General features: G+C 43.2%; 4 protein-coding genes across 21 annotated transcripts in view; 2 read left to right on the top strand and 2 right to left on the bottom strand.

Moving 5' to 3' along the window:
- Window positions 1-2,504, bottom strand: part of SPAG9 (sperm associated antigen 9) — a 65,945-nt gene extending 63,441 nt beyond the window's left edge. For all 4 annotated transcript variants that reach the window (XM_049811953.1, XM_049811950.1, XM_049811951.1 and 1 more), the window contains exon 1: window positions 2,078-2,504. In XM_049811953.1, coding sequence (XP_049667910.1) covers window positions 2,078-2,383 — 306 coding nt within the window. In that variant the 5' untranslated portion in view covers window positions 2,384-2,504. The remainder of the gene's footprint in view (window positions 1-2,077) is intronic.
- A 4,669-nt stretch (window positions 2,505-7,173) lies between these two features.
- On the top strand, window positions 7,174-11,381 carry LOC126043298 (nucleoside diphosphate kinase-like). Of its 2 annotated transcripts, none has more exons than XM_049811448.1 (5): window positions 7,174-7,327; window positions 7,976-8,108; window positions 8,643-8,744; window positions 9,508-9,620; window positions 9,976-11,381. In XM_049811448.1, exons 1-5 carry the CDS (start codon window positions 7,191-7,193, stop codon window positions 10,091-10,093), a joined length of 603 nt encoding a protein of 200 aa, XP_049667405.1. In that variant the 5' UTR covers window positions 7,174-7,190; the 3' UTR covers window positions 10,094-11,381. The 2 variants fall into 2 exon arrangements, with proteins under 2 accessions (XP_049667405.1, XP_049667406.1); XM_049811449.1 differs by lacking the exon at window positions 7,174-7,327 and adding an exon at window positions 7,378-7,869.
- Window positions 11,382-12,554: 1,173 nt separating this feature from the next.
- LOC126043300 (nucleoside diphosphate kinase) lies at window positions 12,555-15,362 on the top strand. Its single transcript, XM_049811450.1, has 5 exons — window positions 12,555-12,660; window positions 13,032-13,164; window positions 13,775-13,876; window positions 14,610-14,722; window positions 15,115-15,362. The coding sequence occupies exons 2-5, from the start codon at window positions 13,036-13,038 to the stop codon at window positions 15,230-15,232; spliced, it is 462 nt and encodes a 153-aa protein (XP_049667407.1). The 5' UTR covers window positions 12,555-12,660; window positions 13,032-13,035; the 3' UTR covers window positions 15,233-15,362.
- Window positions 15,363-15,947: 585 nt separating this feature from the next.
- The window catches only part of MBTD1 (mbt domain containing 1), a 40,392-nt gene continuing 32,600 nt past the window's right edge, over window positions 15,948-23,739 (bottom strand). For 11 of the 14 annotated variants that reach the window (XM_049811439.1, XM_049811442.1, XM_049811445.1 and 8 more), the window contains one exon: window positions 15,948-19,977. In XM_049811439.1, the coding sequence (XP_049667396.1) occupies window positions 19,859-19,977 (119 nt within the window). In that variant the 3' untranslated portion in view covers window positions 15,948-19,858. The remainder of the gene's footprint in view (window positions 19,978-23,739) is intronic. The other 3 variants (XR_007507387.1, XR_007507386.1, XM_049811437.1) reach the window with 3 other exon arrangements.

A 23,739-nucleotide genomic window follows, 5' to 3' on the forward strand; every position in this document is an offset into this window, starting at 1 on the left:
GAACTTAGTAGCTCAAAATTCTCCATTTTGCTATCAAATTACACAAGCAACCTCCACAATGAAAGAAACACACTAAGCCAATAATTTGTTGTCCAAGAAAAACAGTGCTATATTCACGTTCCCTCCTTTCATTTCAACCGTACTGCACCCATCGCATTATCTCAACATTCAGAAAAAATAGTTGCTACAATCAAGTCTGAATAAAATGCATACCCCTCATGAACATACCACGCTTTATCCGTGACAGACATTTTGACGTAGGTATAGCATAACTGACCTCGGCACGTAACAAAAAGATGACCTTTGCGCTTACAACTGAGAAAGCATCAGTAAGTTGTCTTGCAGCAGGAGTACTAGTTTTTAGACTGCATAATGCTTGTCCCCTCAAGTTAATTTATCACGACACAAAGAAATGGAGATTGCAGCGAAGTACACTGCCAACATAAGTACGTACAGCTCCTGAAGAGCCACACCACCACAATTAACACCATACTCTGTTTCACCATACTGTTACAGTTTCTGTTCTGCTGCCAGGGCCTGCTTTTTTCAATCTGGCAAATGCTGCCTGTGTTTCAAGCCTAATTTTCTCTTGAATTATTTCAGAAAATACTTATCACTCCCTTCCTCTTACTCTCTTAATAAAAATAAAACATGTTTTCTAAAAAAGCCTTTTACATGCAGCTTGTGTCAGAGCTAGTGATTAAGTCTTTATGGCAATAGTCCCCAGACTGAAGCCCATAAGGCATCGTAAAACAACTACGCGTTTGACAAGGAGGATGAATGGTCTGTTGGTCCAAGAGTTGTGGGGGACACACCATTCACACCACATTACTTCGTAACAAACCAACGAAGTCCTGGAACAATTTGCAGACAACATTTTGCACTCACTTATAACCATAACGTATACAAATATTTGTACAGGGCTAGTGTTTTTCAAATTAAGTTTTCATTGTCTGTATTGTCTTTACCCTCAGCGTGGTTATTCTTCCAATTTTTGGAAAATTTAGAAGGTCAGCGGAGGACACGAAGTCTGGAAATAGACTCATAAGATGGCTTGTTCTATTACAGATAATGCTGTCAATCCAATTTCCTACAGGAGTTTGGCGAGACAATGAGCTGGAGGAAGTTATCCTGCACAGCCGCTTTCTATTGTATCGCTTCATAATCTCACAGAAGATAATGCTTCACCAGCTTATTTCTGCTGAAGCGATTCTTCGGTATTTTTACTTCGTTTTTGTGTAGTAACATCCCAAGTCAGAGTTTATGTCATTGAACAGTCCGCACCACCTGTTGCCGACTGCAGCTTTTATGCACCAACTTTGAAGAACTACAGTCTGGGCAGCACGTATTTCCGTATTTTTCGCAATGCCTTCTCACTGGTTTTTGTTTTTTTTTTTTTTCTTTTTGTGACTACCACCGATCCGAAACGGACAATCCACCTCCTGCCACGGAGGAAAATCCGGAGGGAAAGCGAAAAGAGCGGAGCCGCCAGCACACGGTTCCACGCTTGCTCTGCGGAGCGGTGCCGCTTTTCTTCCACGGACCTGCTGACTGGAAGAGCAGCGCTTCGCAGCGCTCCCGGACAGCGACTTCAGAGTCCCGCAGGCAGGGCCACGGACCCTGGCGACTGAGACCACCGACCTTCTGCCCTCACCCGCGTCCAGCCACCACACGACCGGGCCCGGCGCAGCCCGCCGGAGGCCAAGCGAGCGGAGCGGGGGCAGACACGCAGCTCCCCGCCTTCCCTCCTCCCAGAAACACGTCGCGACACGAACCCCTCACCCGCTGGGCCCTCCGGGCTCCCTCCCCTCCCCGCCCGGCAGCCGACAAGGAGCCGCCGCCGGGCCGCGGGGCACCCCGGGCCCAGGTACCGCATGCCGCCCCCCCGCCTCTCCTCGGCGGCCCGGAGGGAGGAGCGGCTCGGCCGCCGCCGAGGGCAGGAAGTTCCCCCCCTCCCCGCTCCGCCGCCGCCTCCGCGGAGGAAGCCCGGAGCCGCCGCCCGCCTCAGGAACGGGCCCCCGCCCTCCACCGGCTCCGCTCGCCGCCGCAGCCCCCGGGCCCGGCGCCCGCCCCTCACCTCCTCGGCCTGCTTGCGCAGCGCCTTCTCCCGCTCGTACTGCGTGAGGAGCTGCTCGTTGTCGTCCCGCAGCAGCTCCAGCTCCACGCTGGTCTCCTGGCTGTGGGCGCACACCGAGTCCAGGTTCTCCAGGACGGCCACCACCAGCGGCATCAGCTCGGCCACCACCTCCTCGTCGTAGCGCCCGATCAGCCGCTCGAACTCGCGGTAGATGGAGCCCGCCAGCCCCGACACCCGCTCCGACATCATGGCGGGGCCGGGGCCGCCGGGGTCCTCCTGGTACACCACGCCGTCCGCCAGCTCCATGGCTGCCGGAGAGCGCCTCGTCCCTCTCGGGGCCCGGCGGGGCGGCAGCGGCTCAGCGCGCTCCCGGCGTCTCCTCCTCCCTCTGCGGCGGGGCCTCGCCTGCAGCCCGGGCGAGCGGGAGGCGGGGAGGGGAGGGGGGGGGGGGGGGGGAGGAGGAGAGGCGGAGAGCGGCCCTGGCGCACGGCACTGACCTCACCCGCCGCGCCGGGGCGGGGCCGCGGCGTCACGCGGGGCGGGGCGGGGGGCGGAGCCCCCGCGGTGAGGGCAGCGGGAGGCGGGCGGGGCGGTGATGGCGGCCGGACGGCTTCACCCGCCGGGAAGGGCCGGGGGCGTCTGCGGGACGTTTTTGCGGGTCACCGTGAGGGAAGGAGGCCGTAGGCGCCCGGCGTTGGGGACCGAAGGGCTGCCGGGCCGCCTAGGTGGGGTGTTGGGCCGAGAGGAGAGGGTTAGGCCGCGTCAGTGCCGAGGCGGGCGGTGGGCTTGGGGAGCTGGGGAAGGGGGCGCTGAGGCCGGCGGGCCGAGCCCTGCGGGGAGCCGGGCGGCCCTGGAGGCCCCGGCCGCCTCGTCTGGGGCCGGGGCGGCGGGGAGGCCGGCCGGGAGCCCGAGGGACCGCGCAGTTAATCTTCATCGCTTCGGGTGGAAGGGTGAAGGAAACGCTCTCTGGCAGCTCACGTGGAGGCCTTAGCGCCTGTTTGTCGCACCCGCGGAGGCAGAAGTCGGTCGAGCGGTTCGTTTAGGGATGAGTGAGGCAGCTAAAACCAGATGTTAGGGCTTCGCAGCTCCCAAACCGCGCTGTGTCGGCCAACCTCTTATTTCTGATATGGTCTTCAGATAAATTAATACCAGAAATCCTGTTTTATTCGCGACAACACGACTTAGAAAGCATCTCGCGCTTGCTAAGAGAGAGTGGTTTTCCTAGGGTTTGGAAGGGTGAATTCCATTCTGGATCCTGTGTTTTGCCATGGGAATAACGTGAGCTATTCTAGACGTGTACGGTAACGCTGAAAACATCTACTGAGATTGAAGAGCCTCAGAGTTGCCTCACATCCCTCACGTTTATCATGCAGTTAATGTTTGGGGAAATCACTGTTTCTCATTAGGTAAAAGTATTTCATGTACAAGCTTGCTAAGGAGTCCGGTGGGCCAGCGGCAGTACAGGAACAAAGAAACGACTGTTTTAAAAAATGCAAAAGCTCGAGAAGTGGTGGAACTTTAACTGTGGTGATTGCGTTAATTTCCACTGGAGAGCAGTAGAGGTTTGCACTGTATTTTCTTTCATTTCGACCGATTCTAAGGCAGTAACTGTGCTTTAAATGCATGTGCTGCATTGTCTTTTTATGTACTGTGCTAGTGGGTCTGCGCAGGAATGACAAGAAGATTTCTTGTGGATTTCTTGTGAGTTCTGTTTAGACATCCTCCTCCTAAGCTAATATTTAACATAGTGGGGCCAGGGCATAGACAGTTAAAGTACAAACTTATTTGTAAATATGGCAGAAGGAAAGAAAAGCTGTTTGCCTTTTAATTACGACCAAAAAAATTACATCACTTTAGCTAAAAGAATATTTTTTTAAAAGACAGAATGCGTACTCTACTACTCGCATCTCCTCAATTGAAATTGTTGGAAATGATCCCTATGAAAAGATTCTTTTTTTCATAGTTCTCTTTAGCAGTTGTCCACTGAGAAAAACTGCAACTTCTCTGTGTTTACCTGCTGTCTACCACAGCTTAAAATCTTTACCCGATGCCAGGCTGTTGAGGGAAGCTGTCTTTGATAATTTCTTTCCCTTTACGTCATACAGAATTTCCCATTTGCCTCAGTTGCTTGTATTGCGGAAGACACTGAGAGCCTTTGGGGTAGGGGCTACTGACTTGTGGGTTTTTTTACTGAGCCTGACTAAATCTTGTAGGAAGACCACAAACAGCCAAAGCTGAGAAGTAACTCCGTCCTGCTCTCAGGACAAGGTTGGCAGGCCATACCTAATTGCAGTGGACTTGTAATCTAGAGCTCACCACGTTATTCATGCGTAATACTGCCTAATGTGAGGACAGCTCTAAACAACTGTAGATTATTGTGAGGATAAAAATACCAATCATCTTGAATTGTAGCAGAGATCCTTTTCTCAATGTAGTTTTATAGTTATTGCTGTCATACTTGACAAATTGCACAAATACGTTAGCTCAAAAGACCTATGTTCTGACAGACGGCAAAAATGGGTCAAGGTGTCTGCTGACAGCCTTCAAGGGAAGGGGTCTCTGAGGATATGCTATTTTTATCCTGTTTCTATTAGCAAAATGGATAGATGTGGTTTTCTTTCACAGCTGGAGCGAGTCCATCACTGAACAGGCAGGCTGTTGCCACTAGAGTTGCCCTCAGACTGACAGAGTACCGGTAGAAGAGAGCCGTTTGTGCTCGTGTTTGCTTTCTAGTCACCCGGGGGTTTTCTAACATGGATAAAGAAGTATTTAAAAAGATGAACAATAGAAAAATTACCTGAGAGCCAAGTTTAAGTGGTGTACAAATGTATCTTATTGACAGTCTTACCACTGTGATCGCATTTTATGATGTGCACCTTGCAGTCGTCGTGAGATCAGAAACTCAGGAACTCATTAAAAATAGAACAAGTTACGGAATTATATTCTAGTTGCTTGCAAGGAGATTAAAGGACCTGGATGATCTGTCAATTTAGTAAACTAATCAAGCATATGAAACTGCACAAAGAAACCTGATAGTGTTGTCTTTGTAGCTTGAAAGCAGTGGCTGTCTGTGGTAACTACTAGAGTAAAATGCAATTCACACTCTCGGGGAAAGAACTGCCTGAAAAAGAAGTTAGTTTTCTGGATAATAAGAAAAATTATGTTCCCTCTTCCTAGGAATAACAGTTTATTTGAAAGCAAATTGATTTGCAGTTTACTAGGGAAGAAAGTTAGTCCTTGAATTGGCATGGGCTGAGAAGAGCTTAACTGGGACTTTACCCAGAGGAAGAAATTTTTGTAAAAGCTTAATTCTGTGGCGCATTATATCTTAAGGCGCAACAGAAATCAAACTAAAAACAGATGAATGATAGCAATACTTAGCTAAATGAAGAGTAGTATAGCCACAAGCAACAAAACATGTCAGACTTGCAAGTCTGGTTATGAGGTGCAAGAGGTGCGCAGCACAAAATGTGAGTCCCGATGAGAACTCCCCAGATGTTCTGAGTGGTACAGATACAGGCTATTAGCTGAGACCATTATAAAGCTAGGACCTGTGTTTAAATTCTCCTGAAGTTTGGAGACATTCACAGTCAGTCTTTTGCCTCAGGCCTGTTTTAAAAATCTCTACTGGTTTTAAGTACAGTGTAAATGGCTTGAGCTCAATAATAATACTGAGTTCACTCACTGAAGACTTTGAAGGTCTTTACTTTCTCTCCCACCATCAGTCCATTTTTAGGAAATTGTCTAGACTCTCAACTTCTTTGTATTTTAGGTAAAGACATAATGTTTGGTGTAATTTAGTAACTTCGGTAGAATTTTCAACCAGCAAAAAGGCTGCTCGTTTATACAGTAAAAATAACAAGGAAGCATATACTTTTGTGGTGTTTCGTGTACTATATAATGCACAACATGCTCTGCTAATCATGGATTAATCTCAAAAGTGACAAAGATGACCCTTATTTAATGAGGTTAAAAGACTTGGCAAAGATCACAGAGCAGACCTATGGTAAAGCTGCAAATAGTGCTTGCCCACCTTATGGCGAGTCCTAAGCTTTAATCGTTAAATGACACGGTTTTAACCAGGCTGTAAATAGATGTCCTATTGTTGCTTTTAAGTGACTTTTTCTAAGCATCCTGTTTCTAAAGACCTTTTTTTCTATTTTTAAATGTTATTTTGCCATAGCAAGGATTGCAGCATTAGAGTTTGTTTTAGTAGTATGAAATGTCTTGAAGAGATGTGTATTGAAACAACAGAATAGAGTGGATTGATATTACCGGGAGAATACTCAGAAATTCCAAGTCCAAAATAACTTTAAGGGGGACTTGTAGACTGTACAATGCTGTGAGTTTTTTTTAAACATCTTTCATTAAATCAGAGACCTTGGAAAAAGGAGTACATCAGAGTATGGTCATACCTGGAAAAAAAAGACTCCTGAATACTAGCAAACGGGTTGTTTGAGCAGATGCTTATGTCGGACCTAGTTTCTCCCACCAGAACTAGAAGACGTGGATGTGTGGCAGATTGTAGCGAAGAAAAGGGATCCCAAGTAAGGAAACCCCTGCTGTCAAAAAGCTGAACCTCTGTCCCTGTCAAGCAGCAGCTAAGTCCTGCGAAGAGGGAAGTGAAATCCACATTATTTTGCTTTCAAGAAGAGCCAGGGGGTAGAGCCCGGGCAGTTCATCCCAGTTCGGGAAACAAAACCAGGAGAAGCAGGGATTTGCTCCCGGCAGGGCGTGCTGAGGACGCGTGATGTTTTACCCTGGGGCCTCTCCAAGGGGGTAACACGCTCAAGGCCGAACCGTTACGGGGTAAATTACCGAAGGCAATTACCGTGTAACCAGGAAAAACAAAAAAACCGAAAACCAAACAAAACTGCCTGCTTTAAAGAGGAGAGGTCAAGCAAGCAGAGCGGGCCGGTAACGACATTTTTGCCAAAATGATTTCCCGTGCCTGTTGCTAAACGAAACCCGCGGTTCACCGCCTATAGGCTTGAGTGCTGAAGGAGGGGTCCCGGCAAGGGGCGGGGGGCGCGGAGGGGGGCCGGACCGGCGCCCCCCGCGGGACCTTCCGGCCGCCGGCGCCCCCTTGCGGGCGGGAGGCCGCGCCGTCGCCATGGTAACCGGCCGCCCCCGGGCCTACGGCTGCTGCCCCGGGGCGGCGGCCGGCGGGGGCGGCTCAGGGCTAAGCCGCGGCTTGGCCGGCAGCGCCCGCCGCCCCGGGTCGCCAGAGCCAGCCGGGGCCGCCAGCAGGTGAGACGGGGCGGCGGCAGGGAGGGAGCGGGGTGCTGCCGGGGAGCCGGAGCCCGGTTCCGCGGGGAAGGGCCTCCCGGCCTCGACCCGCCTGACGGCCGGCGGGGGCTGAAGGGGAAGGGCGGCCGGTTTCGGCGCTTTTCTGCAATACTGGAACGGCAGCGGCTGGTGCGGGGGCCGGGTTCCCCCCTCCGTGCGCTACCTGCAGGCGGAGGTGCGGGCTCGTACCCGCTTGCAGCAGAGCGGTGTCGGAAAGCAACCGACCGATAATGCTGGTTTACAGATGAAAAGGATGCACGTGGATGTAATTCAACCTCTTTTGCCCCGAATCGCAGGCAGCAGCCTCCCACGCGGCTCGGGGAGACGTATCTGTGACGGTCTTTACCTTCCATTCCGCTTACAGCTTTTCTGATTTTAATATCTGCTAATTGCTCGTCTCTGTATGCGGTACGCCGTTACTGTTTTAAACTTACTTGTGAACACCCGCGTCCGGTGACTGAAATATCAAATCAGTGCAGACCATGGGTTACTGACCTTCAGAGGTAGCCGCTTTAATTAAATAATAGCTGCTAGTACACGCGACGCAGGGCTGTGATTGTACTTGCCTGCTGGTCCTGGAATAACAACTCTTATTTCCTTCCCGCTTAGAAAGATGGCTTCTATCTCTGAGCGCACCTTCATCGCCATCAAGCCTGACGGAGTCCAGCGGGGACTGGTGGGAGAAATCATCAAGCGGTTCGAACAGAAAGGATTCAAACTGGTCGCCATGAAATTAATACATGTAAGCTTTCCTTAATTTGTGCACCTCCTTTTTCATATAGACTGCAGCCTTGAAAGAGAGCAGCGCGCTATAATGACAAATGTAGTCTTCAGAACAATTAAACCTGAAATTTTGAGAAGTCTTTGAATATTTGGGGTATTTTTGGAAAAGTTCCAATTTCCAGCTCTGGCTAAATGCTTTAGACATGCTAAGCACTCTAATTTTAGTAACTTGATGTCCTTAGTCTGAAGAGAATATTCTTTTAGGTGCATCTTATACCTAATAAACATCTCTGAATATCTTCAAGAAAGGCCAGGTCCCATAAGCCGTCTATATTGGTAAAAGATACTTTTCTAAGTTCAGCTGTGGTTAAAGCAAACGGTTCAAATTCATATCAACCGAAAGTACTCTAGGAAGATGCTAGAAATGCTGAATTTTCAATTGCGTGCAAGTTTTAGGATTAATGGTGCTCTGTGGTTAATCTACGTGATTTCAGTATGCTCTTAAGTTCTTACAGTAAGCTTTTTTTGGTTGGTTGGTTGGTTTTTAATGCAGGCCTCTGAAGACCTTCTGAGAGAACACTACATTGACCTAAAAGACCGGCCGTTCTATGATGGTCTGGTGCAGTACATGCATTCTGGACCTGTTGTAGCTATGGTGAGTCCTTGAGAACGAAGCTCAGCTAAGAAAAACATACTGTTTAATTGTCTTATGTGCAATAAGATTGTGTTACCTATTGAATTCTAATTTACTTTTAAAAGTACTTAAAAACCTAGATTCAAATACTGTAATTAGGAAGATGTGCTGTTCACTCCTCCTTCTTTAATCTTTTTTCATAATCTTTCTCTTCTTTGAGTCGGTATGTTGAAGAAGAGGGCAGCGGTAAAGGGGGAACCAAAGCTAGGACCTTGAGAAACAGTAAGCCTGCACAAAAGGTCCCGACAATGAAATGCCATGTATTAAGCAAGCTGAAAAAAGATGGTGGAATATTTTTACTTTACTACTAAGCAATAGTAACTTTGAAAATATTTTTTAGTCTAGGTTCATTAGAAGGGATTTTCTCTTTTTTTTTTTTTTTTTTTTTTTCCTTGATAGGGTGTTTGTAAAATAGTTGAGCTGGACGTCTAGATCTTCAATGAGCAGATGGCTTTGTAAGGCTGTTTACCAAATTGAGATTTAAAATTGTTCTCTTTCCATCCTGGGTGAGGAGAGGTATTCTGGAGAAGGGGAGCACTTCAGCAGATGCTTCAAGAATCTGACAGAAAAACTGGAGATAAAATATGTCTTGCTATTACAAATATTTGGGTGGTGATTTGTGCCATGATGGACAGCATTGTGTAATGATTGCTACTTTACCTATTGCTAAGATTGAATAATCTTGATGGATTTTTTTTTTTTTTTTTTTTTTTTTTTTCTTTAGGTGTGGGAAGGACTTAATGTGGTTAAGACTGGAAGAGTGATGCTGGGGGAAACTAACCCATTTGATTCCAAGCCTGGCACTATTCGTGGTGACCTCTGTGTTCAAGTTGGAAGGTATATGTTGAAACTGTTGATATCTAAAGATGCTAAATGTCCAGTGCTATGTCATGATACATGTAGGAACTGTGCTCCATCCTTCTCTATCTTATGCACGGAGCTGCCATTCCCTGTGCCCATGTAATGTTACGATCTAAAGATGGAAATTGAGTTGTGGTCTTCCCCATTGACAAAAACAATGACCAAAGCTCGGACTGCATACTCTATGCCTATTACTAATTTACAATTACTTACAACTTCTCTCCATAATGGAGACCACTTCAAAAAAAAAAAAAGAAAAAAAAAAAGAGTGCTTGCTTTGCTTTGAGTTTGAGGATTATATTACTTTTACATCCACCTTTTCTTTTCCTAGGAACATCATTCATGGAAGTGATTCTGTGGAAAGTGCTGAGACAGAGATCAATTTATGGTTCACTCCTGAAGAACTGGTGGATTACAGAAGCTGTGCTCATGAATGGATCTATGAGTAAAACTGAGCCTCTGCCTTCTGATATCCTTACTGTCTGTAAGCAGCTGCTAGCCTCTAGCTGTTTCGAAGCCCTTCATATAAACCGGTAGAAACATGTCTTAGAAATCTGTGAAATTGCTCTGTTGTGAATATTAAATATAGTCAGCGTTTGCTGCTGCTTTGGTTAAAAAGCTGTCAAGTTATAGATGGAATTGTACTTTCAAAAAGCTGCTTCTGGGGGGTGAGAGATAGGAGATTAAAACACAGAGCATATAACACATATTTTCCTGAAGCACTTTGTAGTCAAAGAGGATAGTTTGGTAAACAGAAAAAAAATTGGTAAAAATTTATCTGGTAAGTAATTATGCAAATAGCTCAGTGTCAAAGGTTGATTATGTTAAAATGTAAGGGGACAACTGGTGGTATGTAAATATATTGATAGTGTGCCCAAATGTTGAGGACTGAACTTGCTATCAGGTGAATCCCCATGCCCAAAATGGCTGCAGGAAAAAAAAGCTCATTTATTTCTATCTCCAGAATTTGCTGTGCCTGTACACAGAGCATAGCTTTGATTAAAATGAGAACTTTCCTCTAGATGACACTGTTTCAACTTGCTTTTTTTTTTTTTTTTACGCCACACAGGATTTATTTAGCATTTTAAGGAAGGATTAATAGGCCAGGCTTTCTGAAATGCCCTTTTATGTGAAAAGAAGATTAATGTGAGGATGGACGAGGGAGATCTACCTTCAGCCACTTGAGTGTAGCAGTCCTCTGGCGTTGCACAAAGCAACAACAGAGTGACATTTGCTTTACTGGCTGAAGAGCTGATAATTTAGGTATGTCCTTATTTGCGTCCTTTCCTTAACAGTTGGAACTCCAAAGCAAGCTGTTCTTGGATAAGGTATTTCATAAGTGGCTCTAGTATTATTTTTTTAATTTATTTAATCATGTAAAGAAAGACAGTCATAATAATGCTAAATGTATTTCAGTAGAGGTGTCTGCTTCTGTCAGAGAAAACTATCAGCCTCTTGCAGAAATCTGAGTAACGAATATTCACTAGCTGTATTGGACGAGGAACAAGAAATGTATTGGGGTCAATATTATGTATTTATTTTCCTGCAACATTGTATTTGGTAAAAGCAAGAGTTTCATGAAGTTTGTTGTTCTTGTTTCAAATACTAAACTGTGCAATGAATGTTCAATTCCATGTTTATGGTACTTTTTGAAGATACCCAACTCCTAAAAAGAGATGGTACAAAATGAAACAACACTTGCTCTTTCTTAGGTGAAATAAAAGGAAATTTTCATTATGTTGTCTCAGATCTAATTAATGAATCTAAAGAGAGGGAACAAATTCCCTAACTATCAAACTGTAGATGAGGTTGTTAGCTTCTCTTCTGAAAGTCTTCAGTGTTATAGAAGATAAATAATTAAGTTAAACGTTGTTGGAGTTAAGGGAACATGTGACAAACCTGTGCATGAGATGGTTCCAGTTGCATTTTTGCTTGAAGGATTACTTTCTAGGTTTCTCCTTCTTGATTTGCTTACTACAAAATAGAGAAATCTGGGTTATCTAGAGATGTGGGGGTTGACAGAAAGCTCCTAGTTAGTATTTCTAACGCATTGAGACTGAGAGAAGGTGGAGGTCAGCCATCTCTCAGAGAAACGCAATACCCCTGCACATCTGAGAGGTCCGACTGAGCATGTCCAGTTTCATTAAGGGCAAGTGGCTCGTTAGTAAGAGACTGCACAAGTACTGCAAAGGGTATTTCGTTAATATTACAGCTGCAGTGATGGTATATGATTATAACTAGCTCCGGAGGAGGAAAGACGTTTTGTACATTAGTCAAGGGCCAAGTAGTAAATGTGATAAGGAGTAACAACACTCTTCCTAGTTCTCGTTATGACGTGTGTCCTGGGACTGTGGAGTTTTACACCTGCGCTTTGACACTTTGTGGCTTCATCTTCCCCTATGCCAACCAACTCACCGATGACCTCGCTGGCTTTTACAGACCCTACGTTGCTTTTCTGCGCGAAACAGAATTTCAGGCAGCTGTAAGGCGTGCTGCTTCGGTTAAGCGAGGCTGGCGGTAGCAATGTTAGCGAGCAGAGGGCGGGAATCTCTCTGGAAATAGCAAAGCGAGTACCTCTTAATAAAAACTGGTTGAGCGTAGTTAAACCTCCCTGATCTTTTCACTGGGGAAAAGGCTTACCGCCCCGTGGCTGCAGCGCTGAAAGTTAAGAATCCCCCGAGGAGGCGGCGGCGACAGGTGCCGCCGGCCCTCGGGCACAGCCCGGCCGACAGCTGCCCCCGGGCCGCCTGCCAGCCCCGGCGGGGCCTCGAAGGCAGCCGGGCCGCGCCGGCCGCTGAGGGAGCGCGGCGGGCGGCCGCCCGGTCCCGCACCCCCGGCAGGGCGGGCTGGAGCCGAAGCGAGCCGCCAGCCCCGCCAGGCCCGCCCCTAAGCGCCGCAAGGCGGGCGGCTCCTCCTCTCCGCAGGGCGGGCGATCCGGCCACCCCCCGCCTCCTCCTCCTCCTCTTTCTTCGGCGGCTGCGGTGCGGGCGGCTGCGGCTGCGGGAGCTCAGGCGAGGTGAGGCGAAGGCCGCCTTTTCCCGGCCGCAACGCTCCGGGCCGCTCCGTGAGGGGAGGCCGAGGGGGTGCGGGCCGCGCCAGCGGCGGCGGCGGCGGCCGGCGCCTCATGGCGGACGGGTTGCCTCAGCCCCGAGCGCGGCGGCGGCCCGCGGGCCTCGCCTGGGCGAGCGGCGTGGGCGGCGGAGGGCAGAGGAGGGAAGGGGAGGGGAGCGGGCCGGAGGGGCGGGAGCGGGGACGCCGCCGGGCCCGGGGGAGGCACAAGGCGAGCCCGGCGCCACGTGGGCCCGGGCGGGGCGGCGGTTCCCTCCGACCTTGAGGCGGCGGCGGGCGGAGGCCTCAGCCGCGCGCGTCCCCCTTCTGCCCCCTCAGCGCGATGGCTGCCAACTGCGAGCGCACCTTCATCGCCATCAAGCCCGATGGGGTCCAGCGCGGGCTGGTGGGAGAGATCATCAAGCGGTTCGAGCAGAAGGGCTTCCGGATGGTGGCCATGAAGTTCGTGCACGTAAGTCTCGGCAGCCGGGGAGTCGCCCCCCACGGCCTGCGCCGGCTCCCTCGTCCTAAACGCTTCCCCTCACCTGCCAGAACGGGTCCTGAAATGGTGTGCGCTTTCCAACGCGGCTTATTCCTGCATCGGAACGGGAATCTGATGCCGAACCCGCCCAACAGCTGGAAGTCCCGGATCACATCAGGCCGAGCTTCCTATCGAGCACAAACGCTTGATCTCTCCCCTTTCCTGAGGGAACAAAATTCGCTCGGACGGCTTAATGCAGCCTAACTGAGAGAGCCGAGATGACCTTGAGCGAAAGGTTGTATCGGGTAACACCATCCAGACATCTTGCACTCAGCTTATTGCTGAGGATTACTGTAATGCAAAGAAAAAAATTTTGACAAATCGCAACACTGACAGTACTACAAAGACAGACGGTGCGTCGTGTGCTCCTTTGATTTTAAATTAGGATCTTTAATTGGAACGCCCCTAAGAGCATTGCGGTAACTGTCGATACTATTACTGACTGGTGAGTCCAGTCACTACTGCTGTAGTCGTAAAGTAGCAACACCTTTTGTGGTATACTTTGAAACTGGTATTTAATGTTACACCTGTCCTTTTAAAGGCCTCTGAAGACCTTCTCAAACAACATTACATTGACCTCAAGGACCGACCCTTCTACCCTGGTTTGGTTAAATACATGAACTCTGGACCTATTGTGGCCATGGTAAGCAGCTTAATTCTACTTAAAGACTACTTTCCCAAATATATTTGTCTCACTCTGTAAATTATTTTAAAATATTCAGATATACTGTTACATAAACGCTTTTTCAGACTACCCTGTTCTGGTAGTGGCAAAAGAAAACCAAAATTAAAATCAAGTAGAAACTTACTGTTTATTAAGAAGGAGGAAGGTGTGCATATATAAAATGCATACAACAATGCTTAGCATGGCTTAAGCAAAATTCCCACAATCCCATCTTCCGCACTAAAAAAATCTCGGTTTGGGCCAAAGACGGTCAGGGCTTTCCCGCAGAAACCCATCTGCTGTGTCATTCTTTTTTGCACTGCCCCCCCAAACAATATAATTGCCATAGCAGCATCTCATCCTCTTCTGACTATGTACCTAACTAGGAGCGCCTGCAACTCATCCGTTGCCCATTCACAACAGAAAGGTTTTGAAGTTGGCCTTGTACATCAGTTAACTCTGAGGCTTGGTAAAGTGTCTCCTTAACTGGAGTGACAATGTTGATTGATAGTCCTTTTTATAATCACTTTCAGTTCTGATGTTTTTTTCCCCCTTCGACTTCTTTAGAGGCCTAAGAGAGAATCTAGGCTAGATTAATTTTTTTAGTGGTGGAGCCTTTCGCTCTTTGCAAAGTATGTTATTAGCAAAAATTAATCTTTAGTATTTCATATAAGCATGGATTAATAGGAGTTGTGTGTCTTTTTTCCTTAAGGTATGGGAAGGACTTAACGTAGTTAAAACTGGGAGAGTAATGCTGGGGGAAACAAACCCTGCAGACTCTAAGCCTGGTACCATCCGTGGCGACTTCTGCATTCAAGTAGGAAGGTATGTGCTCAGTTTATTGTCAATTGAGATTAAAAACTCGAAGTTGGTAGACTTTTGTTCTAGAAGTTGTTCGTAGATATCCTAGTCTGATGATATTTTATTTGCAGGTCACAATCAGTAACTGCTACTTAAGAAAATGGCTTGGCACAAAACTGACTTTTCTTGAAATACAGCTCCTCGTCAGAGCTTCATGTAAGATCAGTCAGTGGCAGTGGCTGGTGTAGTAAAGTAGCCCAAGTCACCCTGCTAGACTTAAATTAGCTCCTGTAGTGGGGGTATTTGAATACCGTACCTGAAATAGTAGTCTTGCAGATGTAGATGCTTCGTGGAGAACTACTAGGTTGCTGAAAAGTGTATTTTTATACAAACAATGCGTTTCTCTCCTTCCACAGAAACATCATTCATGGCAGTGACTCTGTAGAAAGTGCGCAGAAGGAGATCAACCTGTGGTTCAAACCTGCAGAGCTCATTGACTTCAAATCTTGTGCACACGATTGGATCTATGAGTGAAATGAGTTTCCACAATGAATTGTGCCTTCTTAACCACGTCATCTCATTCCAGCTATTGATCTGGGAGCAATTATCACCACGGTTATCTTAAGTCATTTTCAGCACTGTCAAATAAATGGATACGAACTAATTTGTTGTGGTATATTCACTATAAAACAGACTACTGTGTTCAAATAGTCACATAAGTCATTTTACTCAGTCATTCAATATTTTCTTCTCATAGAAGGAATAGTTAACACAAACATACAAGCATATCTGAATAAAAATTTAGTGAGTTGTTGTTCATTGCAAAGTTGCTTTGAAGGCTACTGAAATATGTTACCAGTCGGAAAGCCAACTTGCAGAGGGAGAGCTGAAGGGATGCTCGAGTTCCTTCCGATAAAACAGAACTGAAAAAGGAGAAAAATAGCCCACCCTATGACAAAACTTCCCTCCCTCCACAACTATTAATACCAACTGTGCAAAGCTTGCTCTCTCTATTAAATGCTTATCTAATGCTACATTCTTCTCACATTAAATACCTTGCCTTGTGCTTAGAAGCTCATGCTTTATTTCTGCTCAGACTAACATACCCAATTACTTAAAACATTCATGGTTTTACAAATTGTGGGTTATTTTTTTAAATCTGTGTTCTTTTAAGAGAAACAAACAGGAATGCATTTATGTGTGCGCCAGTGGGTGCCTTTTAAACAAAACAACCACTACTCAGAAAAAAGACTTTTTATCATTTTTATTTTGTGTAAAAAAGGCAAATTTAGTGAATTATTTTCATCTTGTACACAAAGTTATAATTTTAATGCTTTTCACATCCATGCTGAAAATCTGCAGTCTCGTAAAAATGAAAGTAACATTAATTTCTCCAAAAGCATTTTTTTTTCACTTAGTTATGTACATTGCATGAGAAAGCTTTAAATGCTCTCTCTCATTGACCACACAAATTACCAAGAAAATAAAAGATTAAATTTGTACAGATATTGATCTATATATCAAATACATACAGAAATGATGTAAAAACCCTATTTGTTTAATCTTGATTCCCGCCCCGACATTTTCCCAGGGGCCAAAGCTGATGCCTTTTTTGTATAAATGGCTGTGGCTTTTTGTTTTAAATATGAAAATTAAAGGAAGAAAAATTCAGTTGAAATCACAGTTTTTCAAAATCCCTTCCCAATAAAGGATTGTTACCAAATATATTAGCACCATCATACAAATATTGACGGGAGAGGGTATTCACATCACATAAAACAACAATAAAAAAAACAAACAAACAAACACTGAAACCCGTGTTAGTATCCGTAGAACAAGGAATTGATAACTGCTTTAGCTTTCCTCAGATGCAGCAAGGAAAAGGTTAAAGAGTTGTATTTAAAATAACATAAAAATCAAAGGTCAGCAGAAAGATTTTGAGCAATAGAAGAAGGGTAGCTGCAAAGTAAGGTACATAACTTGCGCTACCATATGGTTATAAAAACCTGCTATGCCAAATACTGAAATTAGTTTGACCCCATTGAAGATTTCAGATGTCCAACACTTTGCTGCTCTTTTAGCCAAATAACATGGCTTAGAGTAAAGTGAAGTTAAAACTACCTAGAGCCAAGTTATTAACGAATGCTTTACAAATACAGTGAAGCCTGTACTATGGATACCACAGCCAACAGGTAGCCCTCTCGTTGAAGAGACCGCTCTAAACTGGTAGAATTTTGCACACGTTTTCCTTCAACCTCTCCTAAGCAAGTGACTTCAGTTAGTTTCTTATGTGTTTTGCTTAGGATATATTTCACTGTACTTGACAAACACACCATTTAGGTATATTTTGAATTCAGAAACACAAAGAGAAATTTCACCCAACTCCTACTAAAGTCACATGTATATCTGAGAATGCACTCACATACTTTAGTGTTTAATGAATAAAATACCTATTTTTAAAGAACATTATAAAGACTGACAGACTTCAAATCCGATTCTTACATTTTTCCAACACAGGAAGTATGTTCAACTTAAGTGCTAATTTCCCCTCTTGACATTTGAAGACTGCAACTCGGAAATCAGGTATAAGCCTGGGCGATACGCAGAAGACCAAGGTTTAGTGACTGGGCAATACACCTTGCTCATTACTAGCCCAAGCTTTCACATCATGAAACACAAATTAATGCAACAGTTTTTCTACTGAAGTCAGAAGCTGTTGATGAGAGAAGAAAGCAAGGTTGTGCCAACCTTGTTCCAGCTGCCTGGGACAATCTGCAAGTTGTTGCATTTAAAAAAATAAAATAAAATAAATCAATAGTGATGTACTTACCAAACCAAATCAATGCTTGCAGAGCTGGATTTTACAGCAGGTTAAATTGAGAACACAGGAAAAAAAATAAAAATAATCAAGGCTCGAAGTGTCATTACAATGGTCTCTAATCCTGCTTCTCCAATCCAGGCTGTTCAAAAGAAATGTCATGGGTGGGTCAGAATCTGAGAGAATGTGTTTGAAGTCTACCAAGCCTGAAAAAGTCCTTTTTATGGCTATTCTAGAGAGCTAAAATGTCTTTACCACCTGAAGTTACAGATACTTATAATCTGATAACCAGATTCTGACAATATAAGAAGCTGTTGTTAAAAAGGGGTCATTATTTAAGAAATTTTACCAGTAAGGGAGAAAAGAATTCCAGACATTCCTACGCTATACAGGACATTTTTTTACTTCCAGTAGTAAATACAAAACTTTACATAATTAACCCCTCTTGCATAGAATGAGGTAAACCTGTGCATATTACCAATACTATGTACCCAAAGTTAGAGCAATATTTTAGAAAATAATCAAATTGCTGGTTTTCAACTTTCTATGCACCTTTTTTTTTTTTAGGCTCAAACAACAATATACAAAAATGGTCTCCTGGGGCTCTGTGGGTTGATATCCTTAAAGCATTTCTTAGGCTGTAGGAACACAGACAATCATTTTGAAGAATTTTTTTTTTTTTTTTTTTAAGCCCTAATTTATGGTCAAGAGTCAGATGATCATTGTACTGCTCTGAAGGGGACCTGCTAAGACCCAGAAGCACTTATAGAACATATGCAGTTAATTCCTGAGAGTTTAGTTAATGAACCTTACTGGTAAAAGCTAAAGCTCTTGATGCACATTTTTCCAGTCACAACTCTGCAGGGCTGATTAAACATTTCACTAATCAACTCCACGAATGAGATCATTTACAAAAACGTACAAAGTTTAAAAATATGGAAAGATAAAATCCAAATTATTAAGAGCTCATGCTAAAATACTTTGTATTTTACTGGTAGACATTTTCACCCTTTTACATGACTTTTGCCTTTAAAAAATCTGGACAGTTAAGCAGGTGGGGCTAACGAGATACTTGAAGTGAGACACAAGAATTCCAGGCAATAAGCAAATCCAGTTTATGGATTACATACTAGACAGTATATGATTTATATACTGTTCTCAAGTCTCAACTTCCATATTACACTATTGCAGCAAGAAAAGAATATTGCAGGCTGTGCAGAACTGAACTAATTTTTTTTAATCCACAATGTATGGCTCCTTTTAGCTCACCTGAAACCAGCTGGAACATCAGTTTTGAATGTTCACAAATAAATATTTAAGATAGTAGGGAAACACCTAGGTCTTTCTGAATAGAAAAAAAATAATATCAGAGAAATGCTCAGAAGTTCCTTCCCACTACCAAGGGAGGCGAGAGTTACTGTCCATCTGTTTCTTCTTTAGTCTAAATTCATAGCTAAAACTAATCTTCCAAATGAGGGAATTTTCTGAAGTTCCAGTTTGGCATAGGGCTCTGTAAACATTTGCTGAAGCATTCCAAGACTACAGACAGTCATGAACAGACAAAAGCTTTATGGTCCCAATCCAATGCCTACTGCAGTCAATGGAGACAAGGCTACTGATGATAATAATGGGCACTGAATCAGACCCTAAGGAACCTTTTATTTTTTTTAAAAAAAATCTTATATATATATATAAAAAAAGTATTTTAAACTAAATAAAAACATCTTGAGAAGTTAAAATCTTCCTCAGGTGATGGCTCCATTGCAACTGGGGCTACTCACTGAGTAGAGCTTTACAGGATTATCTTCCACATACAATTTATGCCTCTAAATTAGGGCTTAAATGCCTTATTTTCACAATAAAAAAAAACCAGAGGCGTGACCAGTGCAGTTCACAAGAGTCTAGAAGTCTCCCAACTTGTACCAAAAAGGTTCATTTGTTATGACAGTTCATTTGTATTTGCAACTATATCTTCCTCCAACCGCTTCCCACAATCATGCTAATTAAACTTTAATCTTACAAAAAAATTAGAATTTCAGTTCTTGTTAACAATGCACAATAAATCTGAACTTGAAAATATTACAAAATTCTTTCAAAAGCTTCAAATACAACACAAAAGTGTCCTTTTTTGTTTTTAATAAATTGAAAAATCTTTTTCACTAAAATAGTTTCCCCGCCCTTCCAAAAAATTCTGAACTGAGTCTAACTCATCTACAGTTAGCAAAGTGCCCCAGGTACAGTCACCTGAACTGTACCATCGAAGTGGGAACAAAATCAGTCAGTCTTGGAGAAAGGCTCTTTTCCTATCACCAATACTCTGCCCCTCACTTTTCTGAGCTGCCTTATGGTTCTTGTTTGATGTAGTAACTGGCAGATCCATTGCTTTCCTGATCAGATGCTCCTTGAAGGAAGCTATACTCTTCTCCATCTAGCAACTCCTCCTTCAGCTGCAATGAAGTCACTAAAAACAAAAGATGAACATTAAAGATCTATAAAATTCAAAGTAAATACAATTTTTCCTTAAATTTATGTAACATTATTTAAATTGGGAACAGACGCCAGATTTTCCATTTTCTTATATTCTGCATTTTAGTGATTCTTCTTTTAACACTCAGTATCCCACAGAAATCAGATGCTTTCTGACCGTAAATTGAACCTTCAGTTATGCTCTAATATTAACATATCTGAATAAGTTACTTACAATAATGTATTCTCTACAGGCTTTTCTCAAGAATTTAGTATTGTAAACCACTGGTTTAAGGTGGTAACTAAATGAACACGTTAATAGGAATAATCACTGTTGCTCAGAACAATACTTATTTTACTGTTTACTTCCTATTTAATCTTTACAGAAGTAAACATAAGATTAACTGTTGGCCATTTATGATCTACAATTCGCCTTACTTAGCCCAATTACTGTAACTGATCTATGTGAGACAAGAAAAAAAAGAAACTGACAAAGATTTCTCTATACATCATTAAAATTTTAAGATCCCAGAAGATAAGTTTCATTCAAGCAAAACATCTTTTTTGTAGTTTTAATCTTCTCTCTTCTTTCTTTTGTAAAAAGATAACAGAAATGAGATCTAAGACATAAAAAACATGTTATGAATAACAATAATGTCACAACTACTCTTCTAGTTTCATTAATGAATAGTGATAAATATCGTAATATGAGCACAATAAGAACACTGAAAACAAAACATGTCAAGACTTTCATTAAAGGTGCAGTACCCACATTAAAGGGTTGGTTATACGAAAATAAATGGTTCTCTATGACCAAATGAATGAGAAGAGTATTAAATTTTACAGCTACTGAATACAAAGTTTATATGCATTACCAATGTTATCTTGAAATGCAGAAATATGCAGTGAAAGAAAAAACACACCACCCATAACCTGTTGCTACTAGTAGCCCTGCAATAACTTATAAGCCATTTGATTATTCTTTTATTATTTTTCTATGTCATCTTCCATGTTGAAACAAACTCTTGTGCTAAATAAAAATAAAATTTGAAAATTAAGGTATTAAAAAAAAAATCAAAAAGTTGCAGTGTAATGCAAGCTCTCCATTTCTTTCTTTAATAGATGCCTTCCACTTACATAGCCCACAATCCCTTGCTGCTTTTTTATTTTTCCTAAATACTTTTCCCTGCGTTATGCTGAACTCTGATCAAGAACCTTGATCTGTGGAGGACAAAAGTGCTGTCTAAATGATAAGACACATAACTGGTTACTTGGATATGCTACTAATACCTTAAGCAAATGCTAAACAGAAGTCAGGGATACAATCTGAAATTCACCAGGCATGTTCTTTTTCTTCTCTCCCCCCCCGAGTATTTGTAGAATGCTTCTGCAGGTACAGGAGTAATAGCAGTCTCCATAATTTGGCTTGCCTCTGGCTAATTTGAACCAAAACCCTTACATTTAGATATTTAATGATACTTTGCTTCATTTGTCCCTATTATACAGCTTTTAACTACAATCCTCCATAAGAAAAGCTTAGCTACAGCTATACAACAAAAGTTACTTGAATAAAAAAAGCTAATGGAAGTCATCTAGCCAATCATGATGGAAGTAAAAGGGATGCAGACACACAAGGTACTCCCTTTTTAAATAGTCTCTGTGATTTGCCTGGAGACAAAGACAGACAGTCTGATGCAATGTCATTCAAACCCCCAAAACATAAATATAGAACACAGCAATGAGGTCCAGAATACATGCAGAAGAGGGTGAGTCTCTCGGAACAGTCTCATTGTCTGACAGGCTGTTTTTAAAGTGAAGCTGTCCAATGGTTGCATTTCAGTGTTTAAAAGATCATTTCATATGACTCAGATGCAAAGTACTCATGTACCCTGAAGAAGCACCATGAGTTTGCTAGAGAGTGAAACCACTTCATACTTACAAGATGAAGTACTGAAACCTTCTGCTGTGCTTATGACAGTACACAAGTGGAGAGAGCTGTTTAATGAGCCTTTCTGAGATCTCCAATAGACATGAAGTTTTAGCCTCATTACTAATCTTACACTACTCCCATTCAAAGACATACAAGCATCTCCTGCAATGTGCCTACATCCTACAGCTACTAAAATGTGAGACAGTGCACAATGCTGAGGAATATGCATGCAATTAATAAGTTCCAGCTGATTTCAAATGTGTTCTTAACTTACTATATATCAGGGTTATGCCCTCCTCTTCCCCAGACTTAAAATGTGTGGCTTTTCTGGTTTCAATTTAAAGTTAAACACTTTTTAACAATGACAAGGCTACATCACAAATAAAACTAATTTTGTCCAGCCTCTCCAAAATTCAGAACTTCAAAAAGTTCCCCCCAAATGATCATAGAAAGCATCAGGTATCAGAAACCAAAGAACACAGGTGTTTTGTAGCAGATCTAATGACACAGAAAACCTCAGACTGTGCACATCTGTGCACCACATATATGCAAATTTAGGTGTAGATTTGCAGTAAGAGAGGAAAAGCTGTGCAGAAACAAACACTCCAGAACACTCTTTCTTAAGGAAGGCGTCCCTTTTGCATCAGAGACTCTGTTAAAAACAGGCATGTACACACAAGTAGCAAGCTGAAGTAAAAATGAAGGAGTTCCTGAGAAACGTTGAGAGGTGTACAGAGGAGAGTCAAGATTTGTCCTCAGGGTCTAAAGGCGGCAGGTAGGTTACTGTGTCCCATTTTGTGAAGGGATAATACACGGACAAAGGAAACTGTTCTGGATATATTCCACAGTCAATTAAAAATAGCAATAAGGCAGCCTACTCAGGCTAAAGCAAGTTTAAGAGAGTATAAATCAAGCAAATCTGAAGCTTAATCTATCAACCTGGCAGCTGTCCTGCAGGGAGAGCATAATCAAGTGTGTCTGACAGATCATATTGCTACAACATATCTGTTAGAAATACTTTGGTTACTTGCTACATTATATTGCCATACATATTAGGAAAAGGAAAGACAAAGAACTACTAGATTCTTGCAGTGCACTTCTATAATCGAAGATTGATTACGTTACATAAACTATCCTTAAAGAAACTCAAAATTTTAATCTACTTGCTCAACATTACCGCTAAATGAATTAAGAGTTTTTTCTCTGCTCACACATACAGACACACTATTATACTGTCAATACTTCAACCAAACCCAGGTTTTACATTAAAAATAGGGAAAAGATCAAATTCCAAAAGGACAAACTATTTTCAGATATACTTTCTATATTAGTAACCCACAAATTTTCAAATAATGCTTACATTTTGAAGATCTCTTCCCAGATAACTGCCTTTTTCTGACACAGCCAAAAATCACTCCTTATTTACTGTGTACAGTTACTTTCTCTGCAAAAGATAATGCACACTAACCTCCTGCTTACATGAAATATTCCCAAATCCACATTACTGTTCAGTTTTACAGAGTGCATTTTTGTATTTTAAAGCTCTGCAGAGCTCCTCTGTGCCTTTGTGCCTCAGTAACCTACAATATGGCCTCCTATGAAATTCTGAAACAGCTGCAATCCTCAGTGACATGGTGCATCAGTGAGAATGAAAAGCTCACTAACAGAAAAAAAACCCAACCAAAATTTACAGAAAAAAAAGAAAAAAGAAAAAAAAAGATTTGATGAGTCAGCACATTACATGCTAGACCGTGCTTAGTTCCCCACCCTGTCCGTCATTTCCCTCTGTGGTAACAAAGACTGATGTGGCTAGTTACCTGTTTTGAG

This window comes from Accipiter gentilis, chromosome 10, assembly GCF_929443795.1.
Source record: "Accipiter gentilis chromosome 10, bAccGen1.1, whole genome shotgun sequence".
Classification (NCBI taxonomy): Eukaryota; Metazoa; Chordata; class Aves; order Accipitriformes; family Accipitridae; genus Astur; species Astur gentilis.

What these genes read in the sequence shown, in the direction of transcription:
- LOC126043298 (XM_049811448.1), top strand. Translation starts at nt 7,191, where the DNA reads ATGGTAACCGGCCGCCCCCGGGCCTACGGCTGCTGCCCCGGGGCGGCG. An exon ending in CTGGACCTGTTGTAGCTATG is followed by an intron (nt 8,745 to 9,507) that starts GTGAGTCCTTGA and finishes TTTTTTCTTTAG; the next exon opens with GTGTGGGAAGGACTTAATGT. An exon ending in CTCTGTGTTCAAGTTGGAAG is followed by an intron (nt 9,621 to 9,975) that starts GTATATGTTGAA and finishes TTCTTTTCCTAG; the next exon opens with GAACATCATTCATGGAAGTG.
- LOC126043300 (XM_049811450.1), top strand. Translation starts at nt 13,036, where the DNA reads ATGGCTGCCAACTGCGAGCGCACCTTCATCGCCATCAAGCCCGATGGG. An exon ending in TGGCCATGAAGTTCGTGCAC is followed by an intron (nt 13,165 to 13,774) that starts GTAAGTCTCGGC and finishes GTCCTTTTAAAG; the next exon opens with GCCTCTGAAGACCTTCTCAA. An exon ending in TTCTGCATTCAAGTAGGAAG is followed by an intron (nt 14,723 to 15,114) that starts GTATGTGCTCAG and finishes CTCCTTCCACAG; the next exon opens with AAACATCATTCATGGCAGTG.